Below are 16,443 nucleotides of genomic sequence, written 5' to 3' on the forward strand. Positions count from 1 at the left end.
ATGTAAATATTGCGGATGGTTAGTTCTGATAAAATATCTGTAATGTACCTGCTGGTATCAGGATTACTCGATTCAGTAACTATAACTGTGGAAAAATATGCTTGGCAAAGAGTTATCGTACAATAAATTGCAAATTCCCGTTTACGTGATGTGTGGAAGGCAATTTGACATTTTGCTTGATCAAAAACGGATGTAATTATAACGTTGTATCGATCTTTTGCGTAACATATAACTGTAACAAGTTACGCGCAGGTTCATTAATCAGCAGTCGTAGGCACACCTCATAATTTCCTAATTGTTATACGTACAATTCTTACAATATTCTATAGACATAAATGAAATAACATTTTTCATTTTCTTCTTCCTCTTCTTTTTTTTTTTGTACACATTCCAACCCTCTATTGTTTCCAATATAATTAAATAGATTAGGTATTGGTCTACGATTAGAAAATCCATTTTTTTTTTTTTTTATCTCAATTTACTTATTTTTTTTTGCGTACGAAATTCACGCTTGCGCGTTACGTGTGTTTGTTTATTATACGTATAAATCGATTAAAATTATTACGCATTTCATATACAAAATATTGAAAGTTTACAATGTGTATAATGTTGTTTTCTTTTTTTTTTTAGTTTTTTTTTTTCGTCTGTGTATGTATAATATATATTATAATATAACCCCCTTAGAAAAAAGGCCCTGTAGAGTGTATTTTTGTATCTTGTAAAATGTTAAAAAGTGCCGCTGCTAAAAAATTTTTTTTTTTTTTTGTCCTACGTCCGAATGAGTTTTTATTTATACATTTCTCCCGTTTTGTTCGTACTGCGCCGGGAAGCATACATTCAAATATCAGTCCTTTTAGAATTGTTTCGGCGATAAAAGAAAACAAACGCGTCACGTTAATGATAAAAGTATTGAACTATTTTCTATTGGTACTATATTTAAAAAACGAAATGAAAAAAAAAAAAAAAAAGAAAAAGACAAATACCTACAAAACAGATTAAAAACCTTTAATGGCTAATTAATAAATTATCGAAATGAATCCTTATTGATCTTGAGAGGCTTTCTCTGTACAACGAACTTCGAGGACACCAAAGTTGATTTTTGTTCTCATTTTCCGCTCATATGTCAGTCAAATTTAAACTGCACCCTGATCGAGTATCATATAATTATAAATAGCAGATAATAAAAGGTGGCTATTGCTTTTTTTCCAGTATATCAATCAACTGTTTATAAATTAAATTATTGCAAGATTAGTCTTATATTTCAAATCCATATTTATACCTAAGGTTATGCATACATTATATATTTTCCTTTATAGCCGTTTTACATACATATAAAAATCATTGTATATCTCGTCATTTTTAATTTACTTCAAAGTATATACCTTAGGCCATGAATGACACAGTTAAACGTTTATAACCAACAATATATATAATGTATGAATGTATATATATGTATACCCAGCTATAACGATATATTATGTGTATAACTTACATAATATTAAAACATAGTTGTATAATTATTACATACATATAATTTAACATAATTAATATTTCTTTATCATTTTTTTTCTTTTTTTTTTTTTTTCTTTTCATCTAGTATATAAGAATTTAAATGAGGTGGTTATTTATATTATAATTTTTCTTCCTCGTATATTAATTCTTCTTTGGCAAATCCGTTGGGCACCTTTCAGTCTTGATGTTTTTACTGTGTGGAAATTGCATAGAATTTCATTGTGATTATTTTTTGCACGTAAAACATTACTGTTGTTATTAGTAATAATATTGTAATTATGATTATTAATATTCAAGGTAAGAAACGAAATTAAAATTTCAACATTCCATTCCAATACATATCTACATATATATATACATATGTAAATATATATATATATATATATATAAGTGCAGTCTCAAAATGCAAAACATATCATATTATAAGTATATGAATAAAAGCCAAAAATAATCACATATATATTTCATGCCAAACCACAAAACAACAATTATTCGTTATGATAATGTTACAAACGCGAGTGTATTAAATTCGTTTCACTGTTTTTCGAATTCGTAAAAATATTTACGGGGAGAGTTTGAGAAAATATAATAAATATTGAGATAAATTATATGGATTTTACTGACAGTGAAGTATACGAGAGAAAAAATTTCAAACGATCGATAGGTGAAATTTGATTTAATACAGTAAAATTTGTAACACGTAACGATTATGACACTGAGGACATTTAATTGACATAACATACGGTAAAATCATTCTTAAGTACGTAAGTAAATAAATAAAAAATTAATAAACAAATGAGAAAAAAAAGTTTAATCTTCCAACATTTATTAACGAGTATAAATTTTTAGCGAAGAAAAATTTACTCTAAAATGAAACTATGCCCTGGCGAATTTTGTGAGAAAGTTTTTGCTCGTAAGAAAGTTATATATTACATTTGGAAATATGACAGATTCCCTTTTGCAAATGTTTATGCGATAAATCATAAGATGTTATTACAATTTCGATAAGATATTAAAAAAAAATTACATAATAGATTACAAACGCACGAATCATCAGATCTATTAGATCAAAAATCATACATCAACTAAAAATTCGACTATACGATTTTTGATCTGGTGTATAGCTAATGTATATATTTATATATACATATATTTACATTTCATGATTTATCACACGAACATTGTCAGTAGGGTTTATAAAACGATAGCGCCAAGACGTAGCCTCATTCTATACTAGTCAATCACAGTCAAACAACCAAAAGCAAAATAGGCATTGCACGATTTTCTTAATTTATAAAGTACACCTAGGTATGTATCGAACAGTTTTTTCTTGAAAAGGGGTGAAAAAAATATTAATAAATTTTACTAAAAAAAGACGCTAAGAAATTTACGTTGTCATTGGTTTAATTATAAACATACGAAAAGAGGAAGACATAAATAAGTGAGCAAAAACATACCAAGAAATCTATTTACGTAGAAGAAAATATTTGTATCTTTTTTTCATACGAAAATCAAAGCATGCATTAGATGATATTCGACATTTATTGTGTACATAAACACGCATATATTATACGTATAATATAAAATAACGGTAAATGACTCACAGGATTGAGAAAGTGAATTATATTAATTTTGTGCAGCATAATAAACGAAGTATGTATGATTTCAAGAATAAAACGAATTCTTATAGAAGATTAAATTATACCTGGTTCCTCTAAGCATGAGGTGTGTAAAAAAAAAAAAAAAAAGAAAACAATTAAGTAGTACACGATAATTAAGTCGGATCGATTCATTTTCGGAGTTAATTTCTGCATGTTAGCTCGCAAGCCACAAACAAACGAAATAATATGCAAATAGTATTTATCCTATAGGTATATGCGTAACAGGATATTAATTGCAATTATAAGCGAAATAAAAATTGTCAGCAATAATTAGTCATTGTTTACAATAGCGAGACGCTAAAATGTTAAATATTCATTATATATGAAGCATATGTTTCGTTTGTATATAAATTGGAAATATTATACCGGGTTATTTCGTGGAAATATTGTACAAGCAATTTAAAGTAGAGTAAATTTTTCGAAATTCACCAGCTTTTGGCAACCGAAAGTACAGATCGGTAAAATGTGGCAACCTAAATCGCATGATTTTGATAAAATGTACCACAGCTTGCGTAAATACAGGTTAAACGTACCCTGGATTGCATAAGGGTAGGCGGATTTGGTGTAAAATGGATCCCGAATTGCATAAATGCAGGCGGATTGTGACAAAATGTCCTCTGGATTGCATAAACATAGGCGGATTTTGATAGACTGTGTCCAGGGTTGCATAAATGTAGGCGGATTTTGATAAAATGTGTTCTGGGTTGCATAAATGCAGGCGGATTTTCATAAAATGCGCTCTGGGTTGCATAAGTGCAGGCGGATTTTGATAAAATATGCCCTGAATTGTATAAATATATGGGGATCACACCCTATGTTAAATTTCCCATGCAACTTTTCCACGAAGTGACCCGGTATTTTCACGTCATTCCTCGGCATATAACAGATACTTTTGATATTTTTCGTACAGTATACGAACTTTGTTACGAAAATTACGTTTGTTTTTATTTTCTGCAAATCTTGTATAGAAATTATTACAGTATTTCGATCGGATCATAATATATGACGGATTTCAGAGATTAGAGATGAAAGAAATTGGAAAAGGTATTGATTTTTGTTTGAAAAAACATTAACAAAATTCTTAACCGTTATGATAATTGTGACAACAATTTGCGAAGGATGGGAAGATTGATTTTAGTGTATAATACTTATCGATATCTGTAACGTGAACTCACCACAAATCTGTTGACCTTGACCTTCGCGGTACGCGGTACTTCTGGAGTTTGCGAACCAAGGGATTCAAACCGGGCTCGGAGACTGCTGGCGGATTCTATGCTTGACTGATCGCCGGCTCCCTGAGCAATTTCCATCTCAGCTACGTGATGACTGGTCACCTTTTCGTCGGTCGTTTCCCACTGTTCAAATTTCGCGCGCAGCGTTTTTGCACGGGCTGCGTTCTGAGCTTGTTTCAAGAACTCGTCCTCTACCTGAAGAAAGTGAAGAAATTTTAAATTAGAATAATGGCTGCGATTTAATAGCACAAAATTATTCGATTTGAGGAAGGTCGCAAAGAGAAAACACAGAAAAATATACCGTTGAAAGTTAAATTTACGATAAACATTCCCTCTAATTTCTAATCTCGAAGATTAAACATTTTAGTATATTTCTCATGAATCTGAGATTTAGAATTAACAAAATGTTGTATTTATCCTGGTCGATGCTGCATTAAAGACTTAAAAATTCAAAATATGATAATCCATGTATCAGCAACGAATTGAGTGAAAAAAAAAAAAAATTTCGAACACTTCTAACGGCATAAAAACCATTTGACCGTTCAAAGTATTGTACTATTTTGAGAATAACGTTCGATACTTTGTCGAGGTAGTGAAATCGCAGTAATATTATTCTCTCATGCATTTCCAACATGATTTACGTGAAAGCTGATTTACAATGTTAAGCCTATGTAAATAGATTCGTTGGCAGTGAAAACATTTGCTTATTTCAATTAATATTGTACTCGTGATAGACTTTTTGCCGTTCGCGTATGCAATCTGATTTCTTTCCAACGTGCAAGTGTAACGATAAGTCATTTCACGTTTTGCATCTTTCAAGTTTCCAAAAACTCGTGTCATCGTGTTCGAAATTTTATTCAACATTTGACTCGAATTCAACGACCCTCTCATACATCCCGGTGTATATTTATTTTTGGATCCATGATTTTTTCTAGCCTTTTTCAAAATTACGTAACAATACTCCACAAAGAAACCCGTATAATTAATATGTCCAAATTAGTGAAATGAAAATGTAACTCCTTCTGCAAGGTATAGAAAAATCAGAATTTCCTTCTCGGTGTAGTCTTGAAATCATCGTTTTACAAAAGAAAATTCGTGTGCATTTCCTGAAAAATAAAACAGTTATCCTAAAGAAGGTTGGAAAATGCAGCAAAATGAAGTGAAAAAATCATGAAAAAAATTACAAATCTTTGACCGAATGAAAAAACACGTAACAAGGTGTGAAAAGTTCTGGTAAAAAGTGCGTAAATTGAAAAATTGGCAAAAGGAAAAAAATCATCTACGTTGAAAACATGCAGGAAAATTAGCACGAACCTTTAACGAAATCGAACCAGGGAACGATAAATAATTTTGATAAAATAAGCAATAAGTGATTATAAAATTTCGAGATAAAAAATTACGAGTCAACGACGAAATTCAACCAGACAAGGTTTAAAAAATGGGCAAAAAAAAGTGTTAAAAGTTGAAAAAATGAGGGAAAACGAGCGCAAATTTTTGGCTGAACCTAACCTGAAGGGTCGAAGAACTAGTCGAAAAAAAAAAAAAAAAAATTAATAAACGTTGAAAAAATGATGAAAAAACGTCGAAACGAACCTTGTCCGAAGCCCGAACGTAGTTGGGGTCGCGATCCTCGCCGCTTTCGACGCCCTCGGATTCTTCGCCCTCCTCGTCTTCCTCATCCTCGGATTCGGACGCCGTTGGTTTTGCGAATTTGTCCTCAGGCGGTGGTGTGAAACGCTTCAAGGGCTTTGGACCGTCGGGCAAATCCTCCTTCGAAGCCTTCTCCTCCATCTGTCTGAATATCGACAGCATCTTCCTCGCCGTGTCGGTGTGGACAACCTCGTTCACTCTGTCGTCAGCTCGAATGACTTCCGGGTCGCGGTAGATTTCACGTTCTGGAGACTCCATCTAAGCATCCCAATATACCACGATTAATTATCCTACCATTTATATTATTTATATTTTATAACCCAAATTATCATAACACGTTATCACACGTTAATTATAGTTGATTATAGGTGAGGGCAATTAACCTCGAACGCAAAAGCAGGATTTTTCGAAGAAGCCAAACTTTTTTTTCTTTTCCTCCAACGGAATCGTGGATTCAAAATCCAGGTACTGGTTGTTTTTTTTTTTTTTTTTTTTTTTTTATTCTACTTCGTATTCATATCTGAGATTAAAATACGAATTGTGAAAGGTAGATATGTGAAGATTTCATGACTTCAAATTTTCGATCATCGAAATTATCCGATTTCTGTTTTCATATTACATTACCTTATTTGTCTTTCTTTTGTTCTGATAATTCAACTTCGATTTAGAATGTTCTAAGTACGTTCATTAAAAGATCAACGAGATATTATACCGAAGATTCGATGATAATTAGGTTTCACATATGATTTTTTTTTTTTTTTAGCAGAATAAAACAAAATTTTATTACAAGGTTATAAAAATGGTTGAAGGTGTTAAGAAAAAGATGAGACGATTAGTGGATATCTCTTTTGATTTAGCGTAAAATCAGTTACATGTAAGTGTACTGTAGGAAATAAGGTTATTCTAAGAATGGGGAAAAATTTACAAGACATAATGACGAGGGTCTTTGATCGTTGAAGCGTTTCAATTGTAGGTTATATTTTTATGTAGGTAATGGAGGAATGTTTGAACTGACTGGGTCAACTTCGTGGAATAAAAGGCGGTGATCTCGTTTCTGCCGCGATAGAACACTGCAATAAGGTTGGATAACCGTGATTGCTATACAGGTTTTTGTCAACTCGGAAGAAGAGTTGTCGCACTATTTTATACTTAACAGTCTTTCCAGCACGACGTGTCGTCGTGCTGGTTATGTACAGTTAAGGATCTATCAGGTGTACAGTCCGGTAAAAATAGCGTTCAAACGACGAGTGCAACCGACGTTAATCGAGTTGAATTGGGACAAAGCGACGACGACTGTATAAATAAATAAATTGAAAAAAAAACATAGTTCTCGCAAGAAAAAAGCTCACAATCAGTTATCAACAACTCAATTGTTTTCCTGAAAATTGTGACGATTTCTTTTTCTTATTTATCAATTTCTAAGTTCATTACGCTTCACATAATGTTCTACATGGTGTTTCCGAGTAAACGCTGAAGCATTATGTTGGGTTGCCTGCCACTGAGGGGAACAGATGTCGGTAAAACGGACCTACCAAGTTGTTGTCACTTTAGTCAAGTCAAGTCATATACTCACTTCAACGTGATTCCGTGGTTATAAACAACGAATCAAGTGCTAGACGAAATCGAAACAAGTTGGTAATACGGGCAGTTCAAATTCACTCATAAGGACTTTGACGTGCTGCCTGCCGATAACTCAGTGAGCCTGTATTACCGATATTTGTTCCCCCCGGTGGTAGGCAATTCGACATACTGCAGCGTTTACTCGGAAACATCCGCGATACTACCAAAATTTATTTCAGGAAATATTAGAAAAAATATCAAAAACATGGAAAGGAACTTTTCCCCTTCATGGATAACAAAAGGTAATTGAGTGAAGTTTTCAGTAACAAAAGAAGGGCGCCTTGTAAAGCGTTAAGACGACACAAGACACCGCGGGAAAAAGTTGGTTCACCCAGTTGACATGGAAAGTTTGAGGAACAAATACAACGTGATGTTTATTTACTACCAAGTATAAACGACATGGCAATGCAATGTGAGAAGGGTTGTGTTAAATTAAGTTACGAAGGTGCGCACTCGAGGAATCTCCGCATTTCATGGAACAGTAAACATTAGAAAGCACACGGACAATGAGACGAGACGTCATGCTTGGGAGTAAATTAATACGAACTATTCTACTCTAATGTAAAGCCATTTGCGGCACAGAAGAGAGAAGTACTATATCATGCTTTTTATACTCGTGTGGTTTATATCTCCAATGTTGAGATTTTACGCTGCTATAAAATTTAGCGATAATTATTTATTATTTTCAGAAACTTTCAGAAATTCTTACTAATTTATTCGGACGACAGTAAACTTTTGACGGTTTTTGTTTTTATTTTTTTAACTATTTCTCACAAATTTTAATAATTTATAGGAATTATTTCGAAATATCTGTGTGCAAAAAATTAATTTTGGAAGATTTATGGTTAAACCTTAACCCTCCGTGTGAACATTTGTTTTTTACATCTTTTGTCTGTATACTTTTTCAAAGTTTTCTAGGCTTTCAAGGAATCGGAAAAAAATCAAGTTTTTTTTTCTCAAAGTGTTGATTACATTATCCAAAAACTGGTAGACTCAAAAGTTTTGAAGTATTTTCTTCATTCACCGGGAGTTAATATTTGTTGATAATTTTTGAAAAATTTTCATAACTACAGTTAGATTGATAATATTCTTTTACAGATATGATCAGATTTTGTCACCTGAAATCATATTTCTTACCATTTGTGACACAGAATGAAGTTGTGAAAAAATCGAATCGTTTCTAGAAATTTATCAGACTTTTACCACGAAATTGACTTAGCCAAAAATACACAAACACGTTAAAACTCTCAAGTTTTGTCATATTTTTGATAAAAAATGCGATTCCGAAAGAATGCGATTACTTTCCAGAAACTTTATATAGAATTTCTTGAAACCTTGAAACTTGAGACATCATTATAATAATTCAATCTTTCTCAAAAATAATACAGAATTCAAATATTTATTGCAATCGTGATAAAACGGGTTCCGTGGCGAAGTAATTTTTGTTTTAAGTTCAGGTAATTCAGTGCTTCAAGAATTTTCGATAAGCAAAAATGTATATCGTGAAAATTTTTGAAAATGATTATTACTTTTCGAACAAGTCAATAAAACAGTTGTATTTAAATGTAGAAAATAATTAAGCCTTGCGGAGAATCATACGTCTTTATTCTTGATCAAATCAACAGCGGTCGCGTTAATGAGGTTAAATTAAAATAAAACTGAAAGACTAATTCAGGTTTCGGATGCGTTGTACATTTTTCCCACTATCAATCGTTGCGACGGCACTGAGACTCAACACTTCGCATAAATATACTTTTTTCTCGTAAAATTTACACTCATTAATGGCGTTGCCTAATGGTACGAGAAATGGCAACTCTCACGACGAGAAAAGAAATATACCGTAATTCAGGGTCGTAAACTGTTTCAAGCAGCTGCTTGTACATTACGCACAATAACGTCGAGTGTAAATTTTCAGATAAATAACAATAAACTGTTTATCTTGAAATATTTCCTGCAACATATTATCTTCTCGAAGAAACATTATGAAATATTCTTCTAACCATTGAAATATCACGTCATTTGCACAGTAAATCAATTCATCAAGTGCAGGTAAAAATTATTGAAACAATTAATATTTGGTGTATCGAAAATAACGGCATTTTACTGACAGCATGGAATAGATTTGAGAGAGGAAAAAATACGACGGGGATCGAGACTCTCATTTATAACGATAATACATCTTATTAATACCGATCGCAGGACGATTGGTTATCTTATTTTACGATTTGAAGTATGACTAACTGTAAACATATTTCTATCAAACGTAAAACAAGTAGCACGTGCGAATCGTGGAGTCAATTTCAGTGTTCGTATTTTTATTTTTTTTTATTCGTTTCTTCTTTCATTACTCCTCGAACAATTACCGTTTTCACGTTACCTCGTGAATTTACAGTTCTATTCCAATTGCTGCAGAAATATATTAAAGGTACGTACGTCTGTTGGAATAATGAACCATCATTAATCAGTATATTTTGAATTCGTTTACACGAATACATTACTCAATTTTTCTTCACCAATTTTAAGACAAGACCAAGTTTTCAACTAAGATTCAAAATCTTCCGAACATTTTCTGATGCGTACTAAAAAATTGTAGAAACTTGATTTCCGCTGAACATTGAATTAAGATTCTTGCAAAAATCTTTCAGAAATATCAGGAAAATCGTCAAACAATATTCGTGAATATTATAGTTTGGAGAATATTTTCTAAAAAAAGATTAAAAAAATATAACAGTTTTTACAGAAACGTTGTCAAAGTTTATGGGAGTTTTCACATCGTATGTTTTCATTAGGCTAAAACTTCGATTAAGTAACCGAGGGACGAATTAATGTCTTTTAATGATAGGCAATTAACAGGCTCAGCAATCCGCCAAGCTTGACGCTATAAAATTGGCACAAGTCCTGCAGATTAATTCTCGGATTACAACGCGATTACGGTAAATAGCAGGGCGACACTGGCACTGCTTGATGAATATTGTAAGATTGTTTATACGCGCTGTTTGTTTTTTTTTTTTTTTTTTTTGCAAATTTGAATCACAATCGTATATATCACGAAAACTTTATCATAAACAAAAGAAACGTAAGCGAATTGCGTACACAACTAAAAAACGTGCAATCAGATTAAGATTGAAATTCCGCAAATTAAGGTTTAAAAAAAAAAAACTTGCGAATAACTCGCAAAAATGATAAAAATTATTCGAAATTCGGAGAAGGAGTGGAAAACGAAATAGAAAATAAAATTTGGTGTTTCGTAACAAGTGAGGTCGCAATCGTGTCGGTGAAATAATTTTAAGTCTCGTAAATTCCTTGTACCGATAAGGAATAATATTATATCATGCATAATACTTTTTAATGGTTGCGACAGTCTGAGTCTAATAATAACTTGAAAATTCCGTTCGGCTTTCACTGTCGAGCGATATTTATCAGTTTCGTCATTGCTGAGTGAGGAATAGACGGCATTTCAAGGATCGATTGTCGTTTAAATATTACCTGACAACCTCGTCGACGCCGCGACGGGTCGATTTTCACTAAAAATCTGTATAGAAATCGAGTCGCACCAAAAGCAGCTGAACTAATTGTTGAGGTAGTTAAGTTTCCCCGGTGGAAAAATATTTTTCACTATATTTTTCAGTAAATGTATGAAAAATTCGTCAGTTCTAATTTTATTACGATTACTTCCACGGTGTTCGAACATTTTTAGAGATTGATTTAGATTTACAAAAAGTCCTTTTGACGCTTGAAATCCCGTGATAAAAAAATTGAAAAAATCAATCGAGCAGGTTGATACACGACAAAAGTATTTCAGAGGCCTTGAAGGGAAGTTCCGAGAGGCGTTTTCAAATACCAAAATAGTATGATTGAAATAATTATTGCTTTGAGATTGAAAAAAAAATTTCAATTAAGAAACAATTCCTGTTTCATGATATTATATTGTAACAATGATCCAGTTTTTGACAGATTCAATTAAATCGCGTGGTACGGATCGAAAAAAATGTTTGCAAAATATTTTGTTCGAGTGGCAAAATCGTTTCTCACAAGAGGAGTATATCACAATAGGTTTCTAGGACACAGTGATTGGCGGATTGTCTATATAGGGCATTCCATGCCAACTCTGATTTTTTTCCGCCAAAAAAGACGAAATTTTTTTTTACCAATATTCTTTTTTTTTTTTTTAAGTCATCTCAAAAATGCCGTTTTTCAGAAAAATTCACAGACATGCCTCGATATGAAACGATTATTTTGAGGCCAGAACGGAAATGTGATTCCGGTTTTTTTTTTTTTTAATTATTTTTCCAGAGGGATTCAAACAGTTTATTCAAACAATTTCAACACTTTCAACGCAAGTTGTACCACTTTTTTTTTTTTTTTTTCGTTTCGATGTTTCTACTCGGAAATTCCGAGAAGAATATACGGTGTTAACGGTGAAATTTATTCACGGCAAGACCATTTTTGTTGACAATAATAAGCATTTTGCGAACAATGAGTGCAAACGCATGGGACGAAGGGAACGAAACGCTTCCTGCGAGTTTCTCGTATTAAGACCGACGTTCGTGAATAATATTCTCTTTTCCAACGCGGTCTGTAGATGTCCACCTGTACAGGTAGCCGAAGCAGCGGCTTGCAACCGGACGTGTTTGCACATTGCGAGTGTTGGATGGAATATTTCCTCGACTAGTCCTCTCGCACACAAAAGCGATTGGGCGTCAAGCGGACGCCGGTTGACGGGCTTAAAAAGACGGAAACGATTCCAGCGATGAATTATTTTATCACGATGAAAAGCGGCGGAAGCTCAGGAAACGAGAAAATTTTAATCCAAGATGGAACTGAAGCGAATCAATTTTAATACCTTGAGCAAATCAGAATATTTCAACAAATTTATCCAGAATAAGTAAATTTCTAACGGTTTATCAATTTTTCTCATAAAATTACTTACAAATTGTAACGGTTTCAACGAATTTCGTTGAAATATCTATATTTCAGCGTGAAAAACGAATGCCGGCAGATTTGTTTAAAGAAAGTTTGATTATTTGTTGAAATATTTTGAAAAGTTTTCCCGCCTCAACGAAACGGATTCGCCGATCTATCGAAATTGAAGAAACGACACGATTTTGTTACGTTATTTGTAAAAATTTTAATACATTATTCAACTTAATTAATTTAGGTGTAACATTTTAAACCGTTATTTAACAATTTTTTGGTTTTGTTAATTCTTTCAGCGGCATCGTTCGAGATTGACAGAATGACAAGGAAATAAATACGCGAAAAGTTGGTTAGATGAGTCGTAATTAAATTTTTTACCGTTCAATAACTGAATCAACAAAGTTTTCGGTTTATATTTCTTTCTTTCGTTAAAACGACAAACTTTACGCTCTTTTCTCTTGACGACTAACGATTGTTTCAGCTCTTTCGTGTACTTTGTTTTTTGCTTTCTTTTTTACACAAGTCACAAACTAATTGCAATGTTAATATTTTATAGTGTTTTTAACGTATAGTTTTCACGATCTACGATCACGCGACGATTGTAATTACAAACTATGATTGCGGTGGACGTTAACGTTGAGTAGTTGTAAAAATTTCGATTTCGATTTCGTCCTAAATTCTTCATTGCTGTAGTATAAAATCATAATCACCTATCTAGGTACCTGGAAATTTCTGCAATTCTCGACCTCCGTGATTCACCGTGATATTAATTTTTCGATCGGTAAGCTTCAAAGTGCACAGAATGGTTCGGATTTTTGGAATACATTTCCGGTAATGTATGGAGAATTTCTTATAAAAGACGTATTTAGAATGTTTTCCTCTTAAAAATGTCATTTAGAAAGTTCGTTTGAAGGTCGAATAAGTCTGCCAGATCTTCCGCATAAGAATTAAGAATTATACATTAGGCGCAGGTGTTTCAAATTGTTAAACTTTCACATAAACTTCCTAAATATATAATCACATTTTCATTTTATTTAATACAATAATATAATACCAACACGATATTATCAACGAGCAAAATTGAGCTGTCACTATTTTTTCCTTATCTGTGCGTAAAAATATCACGCTTACATTTTTGCCGAAGATATTCGTCACTATGGCCAGAATTGCGGCTTTGCTTTAAACACACCTTATCTACTTATTATTAGACATTGCGGTAATCGCCGACTAGGAAGTTAAAGTCTTTCACAGAACTTATCCGTCGTTTAATACGTTGAATCGAAAGATATTCGGATATTCGTGAATTTAGATTTGTGCAGTTCGTAATCGATCGAAAACAGTTACCCTCAACCGTAACTGAAATTCTTTCTGTAATTTCTTTACGTCCGAACTCTTCGAATGACGGATACGACGGATCCATTTCAGTTTACGATCTACGTTGAAACGTTGCAGCTTTCTTTCAACAGTTGCGTAGGTGTACGGAAATTTTTGTCAAAGCCACTCGGAATTATTTGAAACTTACTTAGTACGTGGCAACAGATGAAAAAAAAATGCATTTCACAAACGATGACAGATTTTTAAATGCCGTAATTTCGAAAACGATTGAATTATTATTTAAACTTGGAGCAAAGAAAAAAAAAAAAAAATGCATATTATGTAATCTGGAATTAAGGGGCTTAAACTGATTTTGGTTCAAGAAGTAACGTTTAGTTTTAGAGTTAAAATTCTAAAGCAATCGGTACATTACTGTCACAAATATATTTTCAACAAGAAGATCGTCGGTATTCATTTTCAATGATTTTGAATCGTCTCTATTCTTTTACTCTAGAATCCCATCGACCGCCACTGATTTGAAAATTCTGCAATAAAATCTAGACATATATGTATGTGTCCAAATAATGTGTATATTTGATAGTAGAATAGAAAAGGTTGGTTCCGGTAAAAAAAAATATGTTTTACGTTTACCAACTTTGTAAGGTCGATAAAAATACGACTAAGATATTCATTGGAAATTTAATGAAAAATGACAACTTGTTGTCTCGGTATTGCATTCCTGCAACCAATATTTTTCGAGATAAGATAATTACCGAGAATTTTTTCAACAATGGATACCAAGAACGTGAAACAGTTCGCATAGAAAGTTTTTTCTACAACCAGTGTAGCCTGGAAACTGACAAACCTTAAAAATAATGTTATAGAATATAGGCAAAAAAAAAAAAACATATCTCATCACCCAGAGAATGAATAATTTTTGACAAATTTCAACGTGTACAAGAAAATTTCCCACACTGAGAGAAATTTTTAGTTCCGGTTACCGTTCAGCCCTTAACTATTTTCATTTTTTACCACAATCGAAAAATACAGTTCTAGGTAGAAAACGAAAATTATTTTTCTAGCTGTTACCGGAAAGTCTATTATCCGTTACTAATTCTTTCTCATTACGATCGCTGTTGCTAGATTTTCTTGCAACTGTTGGGAAAATTTAATGCTCGTGCAACGATAAATTGACGTTGAATCCTTGTTTAACTAAAAAAACTACGGTAAACCTCAGAAGCTGATTTTCCGTTGCAATAACGTAAAATGTTTACGCGTACCTCGTTTTTTCCTAATTCCAACAATGTTCGAACAGTTTTTTTTTAACGATACATGTTTCAGCGAATCTTTCTAGTTGATATAAGAATTTTCTCAGTGAGAATCTAAAAAATACCCTGGATATATATATATGTATATAATTTTCTGATAAAAATTCATGTCTCGTAGTTGAAAAGTATGAAAACAAAAAAAAAAACAAAAAAAAAAAAAAAACCACGAGGAAACCCGAATCCCAGATAGATTTTGAGCTCTGAAACGATACCTTGGCGTATCTCGTCGGAATTGTTGGTGGCTTGGCGTCGTCGTCGAGTCGGTTAGTCGAAGAATAAAAACGTCGCACTCGGTACCGCGTTAAATGAAAGAGTGACTGGGGAGTGTAGGTCGCAGGAAGCCTCGAAGCTAATCTCCTGCCTCCTCCTCGAAGCAATGAGTGGCTCCTCGAGCGGAGGATGTAAGAATCATAACGGTACGCGCCGGTCTGACACTCCGGGGTTCAAGGACAGTCAACCGACGCGTCTTTGGCTCCCCTCGAGTCCTTCGCCGCGGAGTCAATCGTCCCCAGTTTTCCCTTAGGGGCAGGTTAGGGACGGCAGGCTTCTTTTAAGGGCCAGGGTCTGATGATCCTCGCTTTCGAAGGCGAGTCGGCTCTACAGTCCGCTCAAAAAAGTCCAGAAATTTAAAAATTCCACCCCCGCCACCGCGTACCTCCTTCCACGTCTGGTTTCAGGGTATTTTTTAAAAATAAAAAATTTTATCCGCAAAAACGGAACGAGCTTCTGTTGGAAATGTTCGAACGACTATGCTGAGAAACATTCAAACCTCGTTTCCAAAGTTGCGCATGTTTCGTGATTTTTTTCAAACTCTCGATTGATTATCTTTGTACTAGGTTAGAGTAAGGTTTTACAACGGTATCACGGTTTGGATATTTGATGGACATTTTAACCAGTCGATCAACTTCATTTTCAGCCTACTCTTGTTCGGTTTACATTTAGAAAATTCTACGTTTGGAATATCTTTTGAGCGGACTGTACACCTGATACATCTTTAATATATCGTAACAGCTGACAAACAGAAGTGTTTTTCAAAGTAATTTCCTTTGCAAAATAATACCATTTAACGCTTCTCAAATATTACCGATCAGGTAATAATATTTACGAGCAAATAATAGGTGCCTGTAAGATAAGCGGTACGTTATTTATAGTCCTGAAGATTTGATTGAACCGGAAACCGTTATCAAAATCGAAAATAAAACCGGTATT

The 16,443-nt window shown here is 33.2% G+C and overlaps 1 protein-coding gene across 18 annotated transcripts in view; it reads right to left on the reverse strand.

Moving 5' to 3' along the window:
• LOC124210972 (microtubule-associated protein futsch) overlaps nucleotides 1-16,443 on the reverse strand; it is a 122,633-nt gene that overhangs the window by 2,642 nt on the left and 103,548 nt on the right. For 17 of the 18 annotated variants that reach the window (XM_046609495.2, XM_046609487.2, XM_046609489.2 and 14 more), the window contains 2 exons: nucleotides 5,999-6,313; nucleotides 4,349-4,600 (listed from right to left, as the gene is read on the reverse strand). In XM_046609495.2, the coding sequence (XP_046465451.1) occupies nucleotides 4,349-4,600; nucleotides 5,999-6,313 (567 nt within the window). Of the gene's footprint in view, nucleotides 1-455; nucleotides 1,706-4,348; nucleotides 4,601-5,998; nucleotides 6,314-16,443 lie in introns of those variants that run through there. The other variant, XM_046609500.2, reaches the window with a different exon arrangement.

Source organism: Neodiprion pinetum, chromosome 2, assembly GCF_021155775.2.
Source record: "Neodiprion pinetum isolate iyNeoPine1 chromosome 2, iyNeoPine1.2, whole genome shotgun sequence".
In the NCBI taxonomy this organism is placed as follows: Eukaryota; Metazoa; Arthropoda; class Insecta; order Hymenoptera; family Diprionidae; genus Neodiprion; species Neodiprion pinetum.